General features: G+C 38.6%; 1 protein-coding gene across 1 annotated transcript in view; it reads left to right on the top strand.

The window, feature by feature from the left end:
• The first annotated feature begins 1,067 nt into the window (after window positions 1–1,067).
• The window catches only part of XB5961849.S (provisional ortholog of inositol-tetrakisphosphate 1-kinase S homeolog), a 32,109-nt gene continuing 15,622 nt past the window's right edge, over window positions 1,068–17,554 (top strand). The window contains exons 1-4 of the mRNA XM_041575347.1: window positions 1,068–1,378; window positions 10,239–10,263; window positions 12,017–12,139; window positions 17,363–17,480. Of these exons, the coding sequence (XP_041431281.1) occupies window positions 1,284–1,378; window positions 10,239–10,263; window positions 12,017–12,139; window positions 17,363–17,480 (361 nt within the window). The 5' untranslated portion in view covers window positions 1,068–1,283. The remainder of the gene's footprint in view (window positions 1,379–10,238; window positions 10,264–12,016; window positions 12,140–17,362; window positions 17,481–17,554) is intronic.

The raw sequence follows: 17,554 nt of genomic DNA on the forward strand, positions 1-17,554 counted from the left end.
TTTTTTTAAAGAGACAGTACTTCAAATGGTCGAATAGTCGAACAATTTTTAGTTTGAATCGTTCGATTCGAAGTCATAGTCGAAGGCCGAAGTAGCCAATTCGATTGTCGAAGTAGCAAAAAAAACGTTCGGAATTCGAAGTATTTTTCTTCTATTCCTTCACTCGAGCTTAGTAAATGTGCCCCCACGAATCCTATGGGGCACATTTACCTAGGGTCGAATATCGAGGGTTAATTAACTCTCGATATTCGACCGTCAAAGTTAAATCCTTCGACTTCGAATATCGAAGTCAAAGGATTTACCGATATTCCTACGATCAAACGATCGAAGGAATAATTGTTCAATCGAACGATTAAATCCATCGATTTTAATCCATCGATCGAAGGATATTCCTTCAATCAGAAAATTGTTAGGAAGCCTATGGGGACCTTCCCCATAGGCTAACATTGGCCTCGGTAGGTTTTAGGTGGTGAACTAGGGTGTCGAAGAATTTTTTAAAGAGACAGTACTTCGACTATCGAATAGTCGAATAGTCGAATAGTCGAACGTTTTTTAGTTCGAATCGTTCGATTCGAAGTCGAAGGTCGTAGTCGAAGGTCGAAGTAGCCAAAAAAAACATCGAAATTCAAACTATTTTTCCTCTATTCCTTCACTCGAGCTAAGTCAATGGGCCCCTAGATCTTTTTTACAGAAGTGGAATTACACCAAAATTCTAGCATATAGTATATTAGTAGTATATATTAGTATATATACTAAAAGAGACCACCCCCCAGGAAAGGCCCTTAAAGTGAAAGAGTACAAAATGTTCAAAAATAATTGTCTGGCAATAAAAGTACCAAATCAGCTAAACTGGCCGGCAGCGAAAGGGTTCCAGTTTAGCTTGTGTGTGTGTGTGTATTGAGAGAAAGCGTTTGTATGAATGAATGCTACTGTTTCTAGGAGTGTGACAGAGACATATAAACGTTTATTGTCTCTTTTCAAAGCTTTTACTGTTGTCGTCACCTTTAGGAGTGGCACACACAATATCCCAGGTTACAGTGAGCTGATCAATATTTATGGCTGATTCCTGTTCTGTGTGTCTTATGTGTCATCCCTCCTCCCTCTGTCTCCCAAACCTCAGCCCCTCCTCAACACTACAGGGTCAGTTATCCTCCGATACTTCCCAGCCTAGAGCAGGAATAATGAGGGGTCAAAGGTGACAGGTGCAGCCGGGTTTTAAAGGGGACACAGCTTCACTAGCCTCAGACTGGTTCCAGAAGAGGAAAGGCACAAGAGAGATCACCATGCCTTCACTACAGAGGAGGAAGACCATTGGCTTGTGCTTAAACGAAAAGAAAAAAAGGAAACTCGGCTTTCACGTATTTGAGGAACTCTGCAGGTAAATAAATGAGGGCAAAATACACTGAATGGAAGAAAAATCTCTGTGCAGTTTCACGGAGACAATTCCTCTTTTCTCTTTTTGTTTTACACCATCACCAACATTTTTTTTGTCAGCAATAATGAGGGTGTTATACAGGTATAGGATCCCTTATCCGGAAACCCGATATCCAGAAAGCTCTGAATTATGGAATGGCTGTCTCCCATAGACTCCATTTTATCCATATAATCCAAATTTTTAAAAATGATTTCCTTTTTCTCTGTAATAATAAAACAGTATCTTGTATTTGATCCCAACTAAGATATAATCAATCCTTATTGGAAGCAAAACCAGCCTATTGGGTTTATTTAATGTTTAAATGAATTTCTAGTAGACTTAAGGCATGAAGACCGAAATTACGGAAAGATCTGTTATCCGGAAAACCCCAGGTCCCGAGCATTCTGGATAACAGGTCCCATACCTGTACTACCATACCTTATATATCCACATTGTGGGACATTGTGTGGACGTCCGTGTTACAACTCGTAAACTCACTTTGTACGTTTTGTTCATAGAACAGTCTTTATATTATTTATTATTATCATACTATGTTTAGTATGAAACTTACACTTGGAGGCAGATTTATCAAAGGTCAAGGTGAATTTAAAAAAATCTAATTTTGAGTAATTTTTGTGTACTTCATTCAACTAGGGAATAGTCCAAATTCGATTAGCGTTTTAAAAAAATGTGAAAATTCAAAATTTATCATGTACTGCCCCTTTAAGAATTCGAATTCGACTATTTGCCATCGAAAACCTGCCAAATTGGTGTTTTAGCCTATGGGGGACCTCCTACAATCAATTTGGAGTCATTTGGTGGACTTTTGAAAAAGTGGGTGAAAAGCCTCGAATCGATTCGAATTTGATTCGAATTTGAAGCTTGATCCTATTCACCCATTTTTAAAAGAAATAAATTTCGATTGGTAATTTTTTCCCCCCGAATTTAGAGTTGATGGGAGTTGATGGGAGTTTTTAGAAACTCCCATAAACTCGAAATTCGATCCTTGATAAATCTGCCCCTTGGTTTGTAGTTGGTTAGGTGTGGCAGTGCTGAGATATACACACTATCATTGTAAATAACTCCCAGAATGTCTAATATTATTTACATACATACATGTAACATTAGCTATCCTTTGTTTTTCCTTTCAATTATTATTATTCATTAACCTGCACTTGAAGCATTGCTGATTGGTTGGCAGCTGCAGAGTCTATATAGTTGGGCTGATTAAGGCTCTTATACATGGGCGTTTTTTGCTGCGCTCCCCTGCGTTCCGCTTTCTTCCGTTCAGCCGCAGGAGTAAACGCACTTAATTACTGTCAAGGGGGCTGTACTCGCACAGACGCATGTAAGCGCCAAACGCATGCTTATATGTGCCAGTGTGAGTACAGTCCCCTTGACAATAATTGAGTATGTTTACTAGTGATGGGCGAATTTGCGCTGTTTCGCTTCGACAAAAAATTAGCGAATTTGGCGCGAAATTTGCGAAATGGCGAAAAATTTGCGAAACGGCGCCAGCGTCTCGTTTTTGACGCCGGTGCCCGTTTTTGACGGCAGCGCCCGTTTTTTTGACGCTGGCAAATTTTTGCCGCAAATTTTCGCGGGCGTTTTGCGAATTTATTCGCTGGCGGCGAATTGCGCAAATTCGCCGCAAATTCGCGCCTGGCGAATAAATTCGCCCATCACTAATGTTTACCCCTACGGCTGAACGGAACAAAGTGGAATGCAGAGGAGCGCAGAAAAAAACGCCGTGTGTAAGATCCCTTAGTAACATAGGTGCTTAGTTGCACCAGTACAGCCTTATACATGGTAATATGTCCTGCTCAACAATTACTGAAAGCATTAGACTATTCTGTTTGCACACATGACAGTGACTTGCATTCACAGATGCAGTCTGCCCCAAATTTTTGTGTCTGGCAGCCACATACCAAAAATTCTGTGACACAGTACCCTATAATAGCAGAATGTTGCCCCGTTATGTTGAATCCACCCAGCTGCAGACGCTTCAGTTGCTTCTTTTCCAAGCATCACCCACAAAGGAGCAGATTCACCAAAGGGCGAAGTGGCCGACGCTAGCGACAATTCATCAGAAATCCCATCCGCAGGGACAGCGCCAATTCACTAACAGGCGTAGAGTACAATTCACTAGCGAACGAGACAGTTGCTAGCGTACGTTCACACCCTGTCGCCAGATGACTTTTCGCTTTGGCGAATGGTCGTTACACCTCAAATTCAGTAAAACGCAAATTTTACTGAACATTACCACTTTCGCCAGAGTTTGCTTTGCCACCTCAGCCCAGCGAACTGATAATAAATGAATAAATCAAAACGACATCCTCCTCAATCTTATGTCAGTGACATCATATCATGTATGCTGGAAATTCATTAAAGTTTTAAAAAAATGCTGGCGACTTTTACTTTTTTAAAGCAGGATTGCCTTTAAAAGTCCTAACTATTAAAGATTTTTGTGTTAACATTTTTTCCAGACATTTGAGGGGCATGCCACGTTTGTTTTAGGGTGGGCTCATGTGTTAGGGATTAGAGGATCTTTTATGTCTTTATTATGGTTCCTCTAATAAGTGGCCACTTCAAGCACTTGCACCAATATCTCTAATAAAGACGTCCATACAACTTTAAAGGGATACTGTCATGGGAAAAAAATTATTTCAAGATGAATCAGTTAATAGTGCTGCTCCAGCAGAATTCTGCACTGAAATCCATTTCTCAAAAGAGCAAACAGATTTTTTTATATTCAATTTTGAAAACTGACATGGTTCTAGACATATTGTCAATTTCCCAGCTGCCCCAAGTCATGTGACTTGTGCTCTGATAAACTTCAATCTCTCTTTACTGCTGTACTGCAAGTTGGAGTGATATCACCCCCCTCCCTTTTTCCCCCCAGCAGCCAAACAAAAGAACAATGGGAAGGTAACCAGATAACAGCTCCTTAACACAAGATAACAGCTGCCTGGTAGATCTAAGAACAACACTCAATAGTAAAAACCCATGTCTCACTGAGACACATTCAGTTAGATTGAGAAGGAAAAACAGCAGCCTGCCAGAAAGCATTTCTCTCCTAAAGTGCAGGCACAAGTCACATGACTGGGGGCAGCTGGGAAATTGACAAAATGTCTAGCGCCATGTCAGATTTCAAAATTGAATATAAAAAAATCTGTTTGCTCTTTTGAGAAATGGATTTTAGTGCAGAATTCTGCCGGAGTGGCACTATTAACTGATGCGTTTTGAAAAAAAAACATGTTTTCCGATGACAGGATCCCTTTAATGTACCCGCCCTATTCAAATTAACCTAAGCGTAAGAGTACTAACGAAGTTTCACTAGGCAGAAATGAACGGTAGTGAAACTTTGCTAGGAAATGCTCGCCATGCCGAAGTAAGGCTATCGAAAAGTCGCCGAGACGCAACTTCGTGAATTGTACTCTTGCGCAAAATTCGTCCTTTAGTGAATTTGCCCCATTGTATTTTAGCATCTGATCTTGCACATGATTTGATTAGGAATTGTCAGAGTGGGCAACACAAATAAAATAAACATAAGTTATGTCTTAATAGCCAATCTCAACCATAATGGCTATTGGAGGATGTTAAGAGTTGTAGTTTATTAACTGGCTATGCTACTGGTTGCCTAGATTGGGCTGCCAGATTTTGAACCTTCATACTTTATAGCAGGCATCCCCAACCTTTTTTTTTTTTTACCTTTGAGCCATAATCAATTGCAAAAAGAGTTGGGGAGCAACACAAGCATGAGAAGATTTCCAAGAAAAACCATTGGTGGCCAGGTCTCCCCCAACTTAAAAAAAAAAAAAACATCAGTGGCCTACAAGTTAAAAAAAAAAAATAGTGCCCAACTGTTATTAAAATTGGAAATTATCTTTCTTATTCCTCCGCGGACTTTGGCGGTGGCTTGGCTTCTACTTTGGTGTGGCTTAATTTGAGACAGCAGCATTTATATTGTTGGAAGCCGCTTGCGATAGCGAGTTTATAATATTTCATAAATAATCAATATTCTTGTGAAAATACACCTGACTTATTGCTGCAAACTTTGGCAGAACTACACAAAAAAACTTTTGTAGCTTAGTAAATATGCCATTGATCTCTGTGGAATTTGCTGTGACTATGTCATGTGATACAGGTAGCATCCTTATATCATATATATATTATATACAGTATATATCATAGAATCATTATCACCATTATACTCAAATGGATTCCCTTAAACTATACCAGGAAGCAGTCTGAAACTGTTGGCATTTTCTGCAATAAAGCTTCCTACTACAAAAAGATACCGCTTCCTATGTTCAACAATAAAATTGGCAAAGAATTTCAATAAATCACTACTATTGTTTACTGTAAAATATCCTGGCTGCGCATACAAAAGGCAGTAAATTATGAGAAATGATGGAAAGGAAAATAAAATAGCCCTGGGTTATCACTATCCATAAACTGAAATCAATGTTATTGTACAGCATAGGAACAACAGAACCAACAGCAAAACAGGAGGATGTCACTGATAATAATTTTTTTGCAGTAAAGGAGAAGTTTGCCTATAAATTTAGTATGGTGTGCTATTCTAAGCAGCTTTTTATGCAGTCTTCATTTGATATTTTTTTTTTTGTAATGCAAAAGAAGTAAATAAACAGTTTTTAGAATAACCGCATAGCATTTGAAATTGCAGAAACTAGAGTTTTAACTGGCTGCTGGGGTCACTAAACCTTGCAACTGAAGAATGAGGGTCAGGTTTCATTCTTAAAGGGATACTGTCATGGGAAAACATTTTTTTTTCAAAATGAATCAGTTAATAGTGCTGCTCCAGCAGAATTCTGCACTGAAATCCATTTCTCAAAAGAGCAAACAGATTTTTTTATATTCAATTTTGAAATCTGACATGGGGTTAGACATATTGTCAATTTCCCAGCTGCCCCAAGTCATGTGACTTGTGCTCTGATAAACTTCAATCACTCTTTACTGCTGTACTGCAAGCTGGAGTGATATCACCCCCACCCTTCCCCCCTCCCCAGCAGCCTAACAACGGAACAATGGGAAGGTAACCAGATAACAGCTCCCTAACACAAGATAACAGCTGCCTGGTAGATCTAAGAACAACACTCAATAGTAAAAACCCATGTCCCACTGAGACACATTCAGTTACATTGAGAAGGAAAAACAGCAGCCTGCCAGAAAGCATTTCTCTCCTAAAGTGCAGTCTCAAAAATAACATGCAGAATTCTGCTGGAGCAGCACTATTCACTGATTCATTTTGAATTTTTTTTTTCCCATGACAGTATCCCTTTAACTTTATTTGTAATTGTTCATCTCCATGTTCATCTCCATGTATTTCCATTTTTATCTGCTACTCGTTTGCCCTTCTGACTTCCAGACTGCTGTCTGGTTGCTAAAAAAGCCCTCAGAACCAGTTAAAATCCCAAGCTTGAGAACTGCAGCATAAAAACTTTTGTCTACACCATACTAAGGGGGTTATTAACTAAACTCTGAATGTCAAAAACCTTTTAGTATAAAAATTTTTCGGGATTTATTATACACGGAGGATGAAAAAAGTCAGAATCTGAAAATAGGGCATCTCAGACCTGTCAAGGTTGTATATACCTCAATGGGAACAGTCCCAAAGATTTTATGATCTGCTCTGGGTTTTGTGCAATACCTTGAAGATTTCAGGGTTTTCAGGCAAAAATCTGAAAAAATCGAAGTTTTCGTATGGAAAAAGCAAAAAATGAATACGATTAATATTTTTCACGATTTTTTCGGGTTTTTTCCAATGAACAAAATTCTTGGGAAAGCGTATTAATAAATAAGGTGAAAAAACCCGTGTGGATTTGGTCTGAGATAAATTCGGACTTTGATAAATAACCCCCTAAATATTGATCAGTCCCCTGAGCCACATTTCCTTGGCTTATGCTAATTAGAGTTTTCTTCCTTACTCTCCTTACTTAACCATGGCAACATTTCAGTATAGGAGCCTCTGGCTCTTAACAGGTCTCAGCATTATACGAGTCAACATCTTGAGAAGCAACATTTTGGGGGTTATTTATCAAAGTCCGAATTTATCTCAATATTTTCTGAAAAAAACTCAAATCCAATTTGCCTTATTTATTAATACACTTTCCCGAAAATTTTTGTATGCAGGGAAAAAACCTGAGAAAAACACAAAAAATACAAATCGTACGAATATTACTGATTTTCCACCCGAAAACTCACATTTTTTATGATTTTTGCCCGAAAACCCTGAAATATTCGGGTTATTGCACGATACCCAGGGCAGATAAAAAATCTTTGGGACTTCTCCCATTGACTTATATACAACCTCAACAGGTCTGAGATTCAGACTTTTTCCATCCTCTGGGTATAATAAATCCTGTAAAATTAGTGTTTTTTTTCCACTAAAAATTCAAAGTTTAGCAAATAACCCCCTTAAATTGTGAATGTTCAAATGTTCTGGTGACCGCGGGTTGGTTCTGTCCAGGCAGAATCCAAAGCTACAGACAGAGAACCCATCTAGCAATTAAAAAAGGTGATCACAGTCAGGGCAGCCATCAGGGGGGGACAGGGGGGAGAGTTGTAGGGGGCCAGAGGGTAAGGGGGGCCCGTCCACGCCACACTTACTGATTAGCCGGGCCCCCCATCTTTCTGAGAGCTGCTGACTTCGGGAAGACATGGACGTTTAAGGGGCCCTGGCCACCAATTTTCTTATAATGGGGGGGGCCCTGGCCACCAATTTTTCTTTTCTCATGTGGGGTCCTAGCCACCAATATTTTTTAATGGGGGGCCCCTGGCCACAAATGTTTTTTTATGGGGGGCCCTGACCACTAACATCTTTTTATTTTTTATTAACATGTGCGAACCCTAGCCACCTATATTTTTTTGTTTTTTTTACTGTGTGGTGGGGGGCAGACCTGTGGGGTGGGGAGGGCGGACCTGTAGGTGGGGCTTATGGTGGGTGCAGCCCAGTGGGCCCAGGAAATGTTGTCGTATGGGGCCCTGCGATTTCTGATGGCGGTCCTGATCACAGTATAGTGAAAGCACTCAAAAAGTTAGTAGGAGCCATGAATGGTGCATGGATAGCCACAAAGTAATAAAATGAATACATATCAATAGCCATGTTTTTTAACCCGCAATGCAATATTTTTCCAGAATGTGGACACAGTTTTATATCCAGCATTTGCTGAGTTTATTTATTGGTTGTGCCAATGTTCCTGCATAACTAGAACAATATAACACTACATACTTTTTGGGAGGAAACTGGACTTTCTAGTCCAACATTTGCCCAGACCTATATTTTCAGGTACATGGGTTCCACAGTCCTGTGTCTCAGTAAAATCCAATATCTTATTTCTTGTTCAGGGTGACAATAAGACCTAAGGAATACCACGATTTGGTTGTCCAAACTGATACAGACCCTCCTATGTGTTTAACTGTTTGTATTAGGCAGTGAGGATTAGTGATTAGTGATGGGCGAATTTATTCGGCAGGCGCAAATTTGCTGCGAATTTGCGCGATTCGCCGCCAGCGAATAAATTCGTGAAACGCCCGCGAAAATTCGCCTGAAAAAATCGTCAGAAAAAACTCGCAAATTCGCCCATCGCTATTAGTGAATTCTTTAGGAATGCTCAAACACTAACCCTACCCAACACTGGGTAAAGTGTGAGGGATCATGATCCAAACTAAGATATAACCAATCTTTATTGGAAGCAAAAACAGCCTATTGGGTTTATTTAATGTTTATACGAATTGCTGTTTTAGCCTATGGAGGACCTCCTAGAACCTATTTGGAGTCAATTGGGGGACTTTACGATACGTACGATTCGAATTCGATCAAAAACTGACCTTTTTGGCCAAAAAAAACCTTTGATTTAATTTCGGTTGGTCTTTTTGAATTCGAATTTAGAAGTTTTTCAAATTCGAAATCCGACCCTTGATAAATCTGCCCCTATGTGTTAGAGCAGGACTATTCCACAACAGAGTGATGTGATTCTAAAAGGGATTCTATTGTCTCCAATCTGCTTGTGTGCTGCATAGCTTTCTTTGTATAAGTTCATAATTTTAATACAGGTATGGGACCTGTTATCCAAAATGCTTGGGACCTGAGGCTTTCCAGATAATGGATCTGTAATTTGGATCTTCATACCTTAAATCTACTAGAAAATCATGTAAACATTAAATATGTCTGGTTCTGCTTCCAATAAGGATTCATTATATCTTAGTTTGGATCAAGTACAAGCTACTGTTTTATTATTACAGAGAAAAAGGAAATCCTTTTTAAAAATTAAGATTATTTGTATATTTGATTATTTGAAGCGCTCGACTTGTGCGCTTCAGCTCCCTAGTGCACGCGCGCCTGTGCGTGCACGCACTTCAGAAGGGGCGATGTAGATGGCCAGGTTGCCTTGAGCGCCCGGCTGACTTGGCCCGGCACTGTCTATGGGAGACAGCCATTCCGTAATTCGGAATTTTTTGGAAAACGGGTTTCCAGATAACGGATCCTATACCTGTATAACATGGGGTATGATAAATAATCTACCTACTAAATGTAAATACATTGATAGTGTTGCACTAGAGGTACATTTTTACTGCGGGAAACAAGCCCAAGAAATAGAAACATTGCAACATAAACAAAACTGGGTGTAACGAGTAGATTTAAGATGAGCAAGGTGCAAAGGAAAAAAAAAAAATCCATTTTGAAACAGAGATATCGAGATTCTTACTAATTTAATAACCACACCATTCCATGCCAAGCCTATTTTATAACTGCGCCGTATAAAATCATCGCTCATCTAAATGTCTCTTTGTTTTTCAGAAACCATGGATACAGTGTAATTGATGTAAGTCAATCATTAAGATGGATAACATGTTTTCTTTCATAGGGCTTGATAGAAGTGCATTCAATCACTGGTTTAAATCATTTTATTTTTTTCCACACTTTAGAGGTCATTTAACTTAAAGGAATCCTGTCATCGGAAAACATGTTTTTTTTCAAAACACATCAGTTAATAGTGCTACTCCAGCAGAATTCTGCACTGAAATCCATTTCTCAAAAGAGCAAACAGATTTTTTTATATTCAATTTTGAAACCTGACATGGGACTAGACATTTTGTCAATTTCCCAGCTGCCCCTGGTCATGTGACTTGTGCCTGCACTTTAGGAGAGAAATGCTTTCTGGCAGGCTGCTGTTTTTCCTTCTCAATGTAACTGAATGTGAGACATGGGTTTTTACTATTGAGTGTTGTTCTTAGATCTACCAGACAGTTGTTATCTTGTGTTAAGGAGCTACTATCTGGTTACCTTCCCATTGTTCTGTTGTTAGGCTGCTGGGGGAAAGGGAGGGGGGGTGATATCACTCCAACTTGCAGTGCAGCAGTAAAGAGTGACTGAAGTTTATCAGAGCACAAGTCACATGACTGGGGGCAGCTGGGAAACTGACAATATGTCTAGCCCCATGTCAGATTTCAATATTAAATATAAAAAAATCTGCTCTTTTGAGAAACAGAGTTCAGTACAATATTCTGCTGGAGCAGCACTATTAACTGGTCTGTTTTGAATGTTTTTCCCCATGACAGTAGCCCTTTAATGACTATATTTTTCAGCTATGATTATGACAGAGGGCAAGGTTTCATACTTTGATTGTGTTGTTCAAGGCTTATTGAGTTGCTGTGTGTGAGCATGTAACACAGGGCTGTGTATATTAGTAACCGTGTTTGTTATGCCCCATGACTTGTAAAGGGTAAATAGTCATAAAAGGAAAATAATAAAGCGTTACATGAGCCATAATCCCTACATGAGAGCATAGTATATCCTTAGCTTTCTCACTGCAAGGTTGAATTTCATTGCCGAATGAAGCATTTTTAGACCAACACCTGTAAAAAAAATTGCAATTTTCAAATTATTTACAGATATGGCTGATAAAAGAAAATTCTATGTTAGGTACAGACAAGTGTGAGAATTTATTTCTGTGTTGTCTGAATGTTATCGGAAGCAGGCTCAGTGACAAAACACTAGAAATAGTTATGGATTCTAATTCCCATAATAATTATTGGCTAGTGGGAATCATTCCTGCTTACTTTTGTAGGCTGATATCTTGCCCACATGTATTATTACTATTTATTTTAAAGGGGAAGTAAAGTCTAAAATAGAATAAGGCTAGAAATGCTGTATTTGGGGAAAGGCAGGAGGTGATACCACTCTAACTTGCAGTAAAGAGTGAGTGAAGTTTATCAGAGCACATGTCACGTGACTGAGGGCAGCTGTGAAACTGACAATATGTCTAGCCCCATGTCAGATTTCAAAATTGAATATAAAAAAATCTGTTTGCTCTTTTGAGAAATGGATTTCAGTGCAGAATTCTGCTGGAGCAGCACTATTAACTGATTTATTTTGAAAAATGTTTTTTTCCCATGACAGTATCCCTTTAAGTTAGAAATTGAACTAACCAATAGCAAAACATCAGGCACTTGCTTTCACTATCTAATTTACAGTAATATCAATAGATTGCATTGATACAGTGTTGCACTGCACTAATGAATAAATGAATATATCCAATATGTTTATCAGATAATACATTTGGCTATTTCTTTCAGATTGACCTGACCCAACCAATCAGTAGCCAAGGGACATTTGATTTGATCATCCACAAAATTTCAGATCTCCTTGTTGAAGCTGGTCAGGATTTGGCTTCCCATCACCTTGTCCAGAGGCTACAGGTAATAGTGGAATAGAGTTCATTAACAAAGACATTTTTGGTAATAAAGAAGCAATGTTTGCTACTATTTATGCTTTCTGCTGCTATACTTCAAATTACATTATGTTGTTAAAGTTAATTGCATATTTCAAATAATAAATACTGTCCTACTTTTAAAGGGATACTGTCATGGGAAAAAAATTTGTTTCCAAAATGAATCAGTTAATAGTGCTGCTCCAGCAGAATTCTGCACTGAAATCCATTTCTCAAACAGACAGATTTTTTTATATTCAATTTTGAAATCTGACATGGGGCTAGACATATTGTCAGTTTCCCAGCTGCCCCCAGTCATGTGACTTGTGATCTGATAAACTTCAATCACTCTTCTGCTGTTCTGCAAGTTGGAGTGACGTCACCCCCCTCCCCCCCCCCAGCAGCCAAACAAAAGAACAATGGGAAGGTAACCAGATAGCAGCTCCCTAACACACGATAACAGCTGCCTGATAGATCTAAGAACAGCACTCAATAGTAAAAACCCATGTCCCACTGAGACACATTCAGTTACATTGAGAAGGAAAAACAGCAGCCTGCCAGAAAGCATTTCTCTCCTAAAGTGCAGGCGCAAGTCACATGACTGGGGGCAGCTGGGAAATTGACAAAATGTCTAGCCCCATGTCAGATTTCAAAATTGAATATAAAAAAATCTGTTTGCTCTTTTGAGAAATGGATTTCAGTGCAGAAGTCTGCTGGAGTAGCACTATTAAGTGGTGCGTTTTGAAAAAATGTGAAAACATGTTTTCCGATGACAGGATCCCTTTAATGTCTGCTCTTCTTATGCTAGCTCCGTTGCCTTTCAGTTTTGTAATGCATATTTTTAATTGTTAAAACTGGTTTCCATTTTCTTTAGTCTAGCATTGCTTTTTGTGTTTGCATTGCTCTTTTTCTTGTAATTGCTCTATGTGATCGCATTCTTTTAATGCCTAATTCAATTATTCTTCCAGTTGGTTTGTTAATCATTTAGTCATGCCTTCTTATGTTATAATAATCTATGATTCTGTATGATGGTTTTTGCTCTTGTGTCTAATAATTGTCTTATCCTGTCTGTAGGAATGTAAGTTATCGTATAATATCTGCTGGCTTTATTTATTTAGTAACACTGTTAGTGGCTCTTATTCTAGCAATGTCTTATGTTATTCCACTGACATGGCTGTGATTGCTCCTATTTTTCTAGACAAGTGTCTTAATACGTGGTTTATTGTAGTCGGTTTACTTTTGTTGCCCTCTATCTTTATTTAAAGTGGACCTGTCACCCAGACACAAAAATCTGTATAATAAAAGTCATTTTCAAATTAAACATGAAATCCAATTTCTATTTTTTATTAAAGCATTCATAGCTGTTGTAAGCTCATTTAAAAATCTCAGCTGTCAATCAAATATTGCCTGCTCCTCCTCTATGTCTTAGGCATAGGGGCGGGGCAGACAATTACTTTCACTTTCCATTCAGCACTTCCTAGATGTCACTGCTCTCCCCACTTTTCCCACCGTTCTCTTTACCATTTAATTGTGTAGCCAGTGCATGGGGATGGACATCAGGTCCCCCATTCTGGCACACAAACAAGATTCTAAGATGATACAATACTAAATTTAATAACAGTGTCCACAAAATGGCTCCTGCCTGCTTGCTGTAATTATGAATTCCCAGACTGAAGGAAACAAGACTCAAATAATTTATACTGTGTAATTAAAGTTCATTTTGCTTGACTAATGTGATGAAATAGGATTTTGAATAATTTTTTTTGGGTCCCGGGTCCCCTTTAAAGGGAAATAAAGCCCAGTGAACAAAGACATCATGGCATTAATGGTTTTTATAGGCAAGCAGGCCTGTGACTCTGAAGTTAGTAGACAATTTCCTCAAAGCTGACCAAGTCACCAGATTAGCCATAACCATTGTGATGCCCTATGTCAAGTGCCTGGGCTGGCATGTATATGTATGTCACATCAAGACTTACAAACTTGAGCTCCATGTTGTCAATCATGGAAGGTCATTTTGGAGGAGCTCAAACTTTAACTGGGTGCCTCAGCAGCTTCGTGTCTTTTTGGTGGCTTTCGGGTCTAATCAGCGGCGGCAGCTTTCGGCGGATACTTCGCGACATAAAGGGACAGTAACACAAAAAAAATTAAAGCGTTTTAAAGTAATGAAAATATCATGTACTGTTGCCCTGCACTGGTAAAACTGGTGTGTTTGCTTCAGAAATACTACTATAGTTCATATAAACAAGCTACTGTTTAGCAATTGCGGAAATTGAAAAAAAGGCTATATGGCACAGGATAAATAATGGATAACAGATAACACCATTATGTTCTACAGAGCTTATCTGCTGTGTAACCTGAGTCTTTTCTCCTTTGAATGGCTGCCCCCATTGCTACTCAGCAGCTTATTTATATAAACAATAGTAGTGTTTCTGAAGCAAACACAGGAGTTTAACCAGTGCAGGGCAACACTGCATAATATTTTCATTACTTTAAAACACTTTAATATTTTGATGTTACTGTTCCTTTAAGGGGGGCCCGGAAAATCCAGGAAGTGTTGCACTCCCGGGCCCCCCTTCAAGCTTCAAAACTGCCGGGCCCGGTACAGCTGTACTCGCTGTGCCCCCCTAATGGCGGCCCTAGCCTTAGCTGTAAGTTATATCCAATGCTAAACAGACTGTAGACAAGAGACAGAGACACATTAATCTATTACAACCTGTTATGTCCTTCTTGGAGAACAGAAGGAGGTTTACTTTAATATCATGATTGTTTCTCTTTTGATTTGATCATATGTCATCCATGTTAAATTATTTGAGAAACATGTAAGTGTCCCATAGGAGCATATTTATCAATTGTCGACTTTCGAGTTTATGGGAGTTAATAAAAACTCCCATAAACTCGAAATTCAAAAAAAAAGAACAATCAAAATTTATTAAAAAATCAGTTTTTATTTTAAAAAATCGAATTTGAATCGAATTCGATTAAAAATTTTTTCACTAAAAAAATTTTTTTTATTTTTTTTTCTCAAACGTCCACCAAAAAGGTGCGATCTAGTACAGCCTGCACTCCGGTTGGGGGTAACAGTAGTTTTTTGTTTTATTTAAATTGCCCCCTGCCAGCGCTAAGCCACCCACACCGGAAGGGAACTCCCAGTCCCCCTTTGGTTGAGGATAATATCTTTGCCCAACAGGTGCCCTTTAAGTAAAATGTAATCTATCTTTTGACTATAATTCTGGTTATGCTTTGACGTGTCATATACATCAAGATGAAATTGGAATGTATTTCTGGGCAAAAATAAGAAGCAAGGGGAATATTCACATGGCATTGCATTACTTTATTCCTGGCATACAGTCACTCATAACAGAACAAATAGGTTTTGATTTTAATTAACAAGTGCTAGACATAAACGTACTTTTATTAATTGGATTGCGCAGTCATATCATTACCATTAGATCATTTGTGAATTAATCTTACTGTCATTTATGCTAGGAAAACATTCATATTTTCACTGTTATGTGCATTGCTACAACCCCGGTGAAAAGAGTCTGCATTGCTCAGTTTTTACAACTGCCAGTCAAAGGCTTTTGCAAAGATGAAAACGTAACCACTGTAATACTGATCAATGCGCTTTTCAGGGCTGGACATCATTGCAAACTAGATGATCCCTTTTTTTTGGTGTAAAAAGAACCGAGTAAAACATTTTCACATTTTACAGCATCATTTGTACTTCTATTGATGACCCTGTATGTTTGTTAATATGTCTTTCTGCTACTTTATTTCTGTCTCCGGGCTTCATTCTTCTGTCATCTATCCCAGGGGTGCCCAAAAAGAAGATCGGGATCTACCAGTAGACCTTTAGTGATCAGTAGATCTCAAGACAAACAAACAACTTGTCTAAATCACCCTGACAGGGATACTGTCATGGGAAAAAAAATTTTTTCCAAAATAAATCAGTTAATAGTGCTGCTCCAGCAGAATTCTGCACTGAAATCCATTTCTCAAAAGAGCAAACACTTTTTTAATATTTAATTTTGAAATCTGACATGGGGCTAGACATATTGTCTATTTTCCAGCTGCCCTAAGTCATGTGACTTGTGCTCTGATAAACTTCAATCACTCTTTACTGCTGTACTGCAAGTTGCAGTGATATCACCCACCCCCAGGAGCCAAACAAAAGAACAATGGGAAGGCAACCAGATAGCAGCTCCCTAACACAAGATAACAGCTGCCTGGTAGATCTGAGAACAGCACTCAATAGTAAAAACCCATGTCCCACTGAGACACATTCAGTTACATTGAGAAGGAAAAACAGCAGCCTGCCAGAAAGCATTTCTCTCCTAAAGTGCAGGCACAAGTCACATGACCAGGGGCATCTGGGAAATTGACAAAATGTCTAGCCCCATGTCAGATTTCAAAATTGAATATAAAAAAATCTACTGGGTCTCTACGGGGGTTGTTTACTAAACTCCAAATGCCAAATTCCTGAAAAAATCTTGTTTTTTATATCGTTTTTTATAAAATACAAATTTTTAGTGAAGAAAAAAAAAATCACAAATTTTTCTGAATTTATTATACCCCGAGGATGGAAAAAGTCAGAATCCAAGAATCCGGCATCTCAGACCTGCCGAGGTTTCATATAAGTCAATGAGAGAAGTCCCAAAGATTTTTTGTGTCTTGGGTTTCGTGCAATAAGCTTTTCAGGCAAAAATCTCAAAAAATTCTCAGGTGGAAATTCCAAAAAATTCGTAGAATTTATATTTTTCACAGGTTTTCAGATTTTTTCCCGCAAACAAAATTTTCGGGAAAGTGCCAAGTTTTTTTCAGAAAATATTGAGATAAATTCAGACTTCGATAAATAACCCTCTACGTGTATTGCCACCTTTGTTGTTATTTTTTCCATCTGTTGACCTTACACTTACACTCATTTCTATTGTATATTTGTCCCGCAATAGTCTGTGGCCCTTCCCTTCTTTCAATATCTATTTCTGCTTCTTTCTATTTTATATTTTCTCACTCTGTTGTACAAATCTTGTCTTATTTTTTGTCAGCATTTTATCGATGTAACAGTTTTAACGTTATCTGTTGTAAAAGAATATCCCCTCCTTTGCATGAGTAAGATTTGTTAATTCCTTTTCGAGTTCCTCTCTTGTGTTTGTAAGAACGACATGTTGTGTAGTATTGATGGTTAATGATCTTTCCCTTTTTGGGGTTGTAGGTATATCTGGACACACATCCCTATACTGTTCTTCTAGACCCACTACCTGCTCTGCACATACTGTTGGACAGATTTCAGTCATACAGGCTCCTGCACACATTGGAGTCCTACAGTCAAGGTCTGCAACAAAGTTCATTAAGGAACCACGCCCAAAAGGGTCATCTCAGTTCCTCTTAGAAATGTGTCTTCAGT

This window comes from Xenopus laevis, chromosome 8S (assembly GCF_017654675.1).
Source record: "Xenopus laevis strain J_2021 chromosome 8S, Xenopus_laevis_v10.1, whole genome shotgun sequence".
Classification (NCBI taxonomy): Eukaryota; Metazoa; Chordata; class Amphibia; order Anura; family Pipidae; genus Xenopus; species Xenopus laevis.